The sequence below is a fragment of the Sinocyclocheilus anshuiensis genome, unplaced genomic scaffold (assembly GCF_001515605.1).
Source record: "Sinocyclocheilus anshuiensis isolate Anshui unplaced genomic scaffold, SAMN03320099.WGS_v1.1 scaffold1613, whole genome shotgun sequence".
Classification (NCBI taxonomy): Eukaryota; Metazoa; Chordata; class Actinopteri; order Cypriniformes; family Cyprinidae; genus Sinocyclocheilus; species Sinocyclocheilus anshuiensis.
The window spans coordinates 178,351-183,167 of record NW_015540941.1 but is presented as its reverse complement, the minus strand read 5'-3'; the positions used below and the strand labels follow the sequence as shown (position 1 = coordinate 183,167).

General features: G+C 31.9%; 1 protein-coding gene across 1 annotated transcript in view; it reads left to right on the top strand.

Annotated features, from left to right (window-relative positions):
• LOC107689607 (cip1-interacting zinc finger protein-like) overlaps positions 1–1,203 on the top strand; it is a gene marked incomplete at its 5' end in the record, with an annotated part of 23,379 nt that extends 22,176 nt beyond the window's left edge. The window contains one exon of the mRNA XM_016487655.1: positions 629–1,203. Coding sequence (XP_016343141.1) covers positions 629–868 — 240 coding nt within the window. The remainder of the gene's footprint in view (positions 1–628) is intronic.
• Between the last annotated feature and the right edge of the window lie 3,614 nt (positions 1,204–4,817).

The following is a 4,817-nucleotide window of genomic DNA, read 5'->3' as shown; positions in this document are numbered from 1 at the left end:
TGTGTGTGTGTGTGTGTGTGTGTGTGTGTGTGTGTGTGTGTGTGTGTGTGTGTGAGAGTGTGTGTGTGAGAGTGTGAGAGTGAGTGTGTGTGTGTTTTCTGGAATCAGTGTTATTTTAGCATTATTTCTATACAATTATAGTATTAATGTTTTGAATTAGTTTTTATTTTTGTGTTTTAATTTTTAAATTTTAGTTTACATTTGAGTTATTTTATGTTTTTGTCTTTTTATTTTTTTGATATTTAGATTTATTTTAGTTTTAATTTAATTTTTAAATTAAATCTAATCTAATCTAAAGATCTAATCTAATTTTTGTTTACATTTTTTTAAATCTTATTCATCTTATATTTATTTTATATTTACATTTATATTCAGTTTTAGTTAACAATAACACTGTATTAAATATCCTATTTTACATCTTATGGAAGCAAATGGTTTGTGAATAGAGTTTCCTGTTGACTTTAACTGTATCTTGCTCAGCTACGAACTACTCACTATTTAAAGCAGCTTCCCCATAATTTATGCAATCTTATTATTAATTTATTCCCTCATAACTAAGCTTTCGAAAAGCATCAGAATTGTGAGCAGTCATGTAAAATGCATCTGTTGTTGATTTGTCACTGTGCAGCGTTATAAAGCCTTAAAGACACACGAAGAGTCCGGCTCAACCTCAGGAGAAGCAGCAGACCACATGAGTCCAGAACCAGCCCCACAGACCCTACAGTCCTGCAGCAGCAGCAGACAGGAAGTGGAGACGCTCGCACAGGAAGAAGCCGTCGCCAGAGAGCCGGAGGACGAGGGGAAGTCTGTCGGGGGCCGGGGCCGGACTCCTGCTAAGAGACGAGGACGAGGAGGAAGACGACGCTGAGACACACACACAGAGAGCTGTATCAGCCTCAGAGGACCCTAGTGAAACCACCCTCCGTAGACCGTGTGTGTCCCACAGTTCAGACGGGATCGTGCCACACACTCGCGCCTCTAGCCCTGTTTGTACAGTAGCTGTGTTTGTCATGAGCACACCGACCTCAGAAGAAGGGGATGATGGGATACGCCGCCGGAGCAAGACATCAACACCTCCAGCTCAGATTTCAGCACAAAACCAACAAGATGTGTCATAAAAATTAAATAGTTCAATCCTTAAAGTCATAAAATAGGTCTTTTTGGCATTATAATATAGATAGATAGAGAGAGAGAGAGAGAGAGATGAGATATATAGTTATATATATAGTTATTTAGATATTTTTACATATTTTTCCATTTATTGTTTTATATATGTAATTATATAATGTTTTTATAATTAATTATTAATATAATTACATATATAAAATAATTAATGTAAATAAAAAATAAATATAATAAAATAATAATAAAACATTAAAAACATAAAATAATACTTTTTTTTATTATATGCATAATTATGATTATATATATATATATATATATGCTGAAAATGTTTTATATATTATATTTAAATTTTTTTTACATGCATAATTATATGATTCGAATTAAATATGTAATAAATATTCCGAAACAATTATTTTTTAAGACCATTAAGATTTAATTATCAATTATCATGTAATTGTTTTTATGACGATTGCACACCTTCTCCACAATTCTCACTTACCGTAATGTGAAATATTATTCTCGTTACCTCAAAGCAAAAATGGCATTATTGCAATGGAAAATAGTAGTTGTACTGAATTTAATGTATGCAGTTTTTAATAATTTTATTTAAAATGAATAAAAACAGGGTCTGGACAGAATGATTTGGCATTACAGTAATGCTAGCGTTTGGATAGTCATGAGAATAATGTGACGTGTGAAGCCTATGAAGAGTGCTGTGTGTTTATGCAGAACAGAGTTGTGGTTTTGGTGCTGATCATGAGCTGAACGTGTTTCTGAGACTGAGGCTGGCTTCGATCTGGAACACATTCGACCGCACCATGAGGATCCAGAAGAGAGACGAAGACATTGACGGGGTTTACACGCTAGTCTCAGTCCAACACAAACACTGAAGTGTCTTGATCTGGTTCTGTAGCTGCTAAAGCGTCTCACACTGAATGCTGAGATCCAGACTCCAGTTATTCTACCTGTTGAGTTCCTCTTCATCTTGTTCCCGGATCTTCTTCTTCAGCGGTTAGCGGTTCTAGTTTAGCCAACGGTTCATTGCTACCTTCAGTGAGACACTGATGTTTGTACAGCGGGATGAGTTCTGGACTATCTCACGAAGAAGGAAAGCAGGAAAGAAAGAAAGTGTTTTGCATAAAGAAAATGAAGCTGATTATTAAAGCTTGGGGTTTCTGTAGCACATTATTTTCAGGAGAGTTAAGCACATTTGCCCTCGTTCTCTACAAACTAGCATCATTCTCTTTCCTTAAACATTTAAATAATAGTATAATATTACAATAAACTGTAACTAATTATATTATATTGCATTATATTTTTATAATATAAAAATGTATATATTTGAAAAAGTATATATATATATATATATATTAATTAATTTTAAAAGTTTTATATGCACTATACACAGATTTATCTAGCCTTTAGAAAATGCTTCAAATTAGGTTAAAGTCAATGAAAACGATGTTTACAATCCTTTTAACTTGCATAATCTGACTTATTTTCTAATACAAAATTAATTTCAAAAATTAATAAATAAATAAAATAACATCAGCCAAACAGGACAGTTGCATTAGAAGTGGAGGAAATAAAAAATATATATATTTGAAAAAATATATATATATATATATATATATATATATAAATGCTGAAAATGCCAATTATAAATATATATATATATATATATATAATCTACTATTTATCTGATAAGAACGTGGGATTAAAATGTGCATAATTAGCATGAAAATCACTGTTCTAAAAGTATTGATGAGACCTAAATATGCTTCATTTTTGTGTAAAACTCTATTTCTTTCTTTCTTCTTTGTATTTAGGCGTGAAATGTGACCTGGATTCGTCAGTCCTGTGTACTAAACAAATTTAAACAAAATGAAATTAGTTGTTTAGTTATGCTTTATTTTTATTTTCTTGCATTGTCACATTATTTTCATAATAATGAAACACATTTTTAGCCATTACTGTAAAAGATCCACTTTTTTGTTCTATTTTCATTACTGTAATGCAGTATTTTTAATCACAGGCAGTATAACCAATACAGTGCTTCACAATTTAAATGAACAACTATGCTCTATATTTGTGTGTATTTCTATTGGATTTGGGATGCGACGTGAGCAGATCGTGTTCATTTCGAGTCATTTTCAAACTGTGTTCAGATTACAGTCAAATGTTTTTATTGCTTCATTCGATGGCATTGATTTCTCGTCGCCAGAATAATCTTGGAAATAACAGGTTTCCGCTCAAACGTTTCCAACTGGTTCCCAGTAGTTAAGATCAGCTTAAACCAGCTAAAATCAGTTTAAACCAGCTAAGATCATCTTAAACCAGCTAAGACCAGCTTAAACCAGCCAAGACCAGCTTAAACCAGCTAAGACCAGCTTAAACCAGCCAAGACCAGCTTAAACCAGCTAAAACCAGCCAAGACCATCTTAAACCAGCCAAGACCATCTTAAACCAGCCAAGACCATGGTCAAGACCATCTTAAACCAGCCAAGACCAGCTTAAACCAGCTAAGACCATGGTCAATACCATCTTAACCCAGTCAAGACCATCTTAAACCAGCCAAGACCATCTTAAACCAGCCAAGACCAGCTAAAATCAGCTTAAACCAGCTAAGATCATCTTAAACCAGCTAAGACCAGCTTAAAATCAGCTAAGATCATCTTAAACCAGCCAAGACCAGCTTAAAATCAGCTAAGATCATCTTAAACCAGCTAAGACCATCTTAAACCAGCCAAGACCATCTTAAACCAGCTAAGACCAGCAAACCACGTTTCTGACGGCTTCATCTTTATTGGGGAATCTTGGCTGTTGTGAAGGTGAGAATATCACGTTGCAGATGTAATCATGGACTCGTGATTATGATTCTCATTATGTTTGAAAGAGCAACACTTGGTTTAAGGCCAGCTGGTCGGATCCGAGCCGGTTTTTCTTCAACAGCTGAGTGTTTTATAGCTGCTGAGCTTCATGGGTCTCCAGTGTTGGTTTGCTGCATTTGGCTCGTTTTCATTTCTATTAAAATATTTGATGAATATGAGAGGCTTTTGTTATTTATGAACTATATGACTTGACAGAAAAACTTGTTTACATTCTTGATAATTTTATTTAAAATAGTTTTTACCATATCTGTAGTTTTGCTACTATAGTTTTGTATATGTATATATCATTTTTATATTTTCTGTTTATTTATATTTTTAAAAAGTTTTGTATTTTCTGTTTTCATTAAGTTAGTTTATATTTTGAATATTTTTATATTTTCTACATTTTTAGTAGTTTTATATATATATATATGTCTGCATAGTTTTTATGAATTTTTATTTCTCAACTCGTTTTTATTTCAAGTTAACTAAATGAAAACGAGAAATGATGCCTTGGCAACTAGCTAAAATAAAATAGGTTTATTGTTTTTTATTTTACTTTATTTAAAGTTTACGTCCTTGATCATTTTATTTAGAATTGTTTTTACTGTATCAGTGTAATTTTGCTACTATAGTTTTTATATTTTGAATATATATATATATATATATAATTTTTATATTTTATATTTATATTTTTAAAAAGTTTAGTATTTTCTGTTTTCATTAAATTAGTTTATATTATGAAAATATTTATATTTTTGGTTTTCATTGTTTTTTCCCCCCTCATTTTTAGTAGTTTTTTTTATGTATGTCTGCATAATT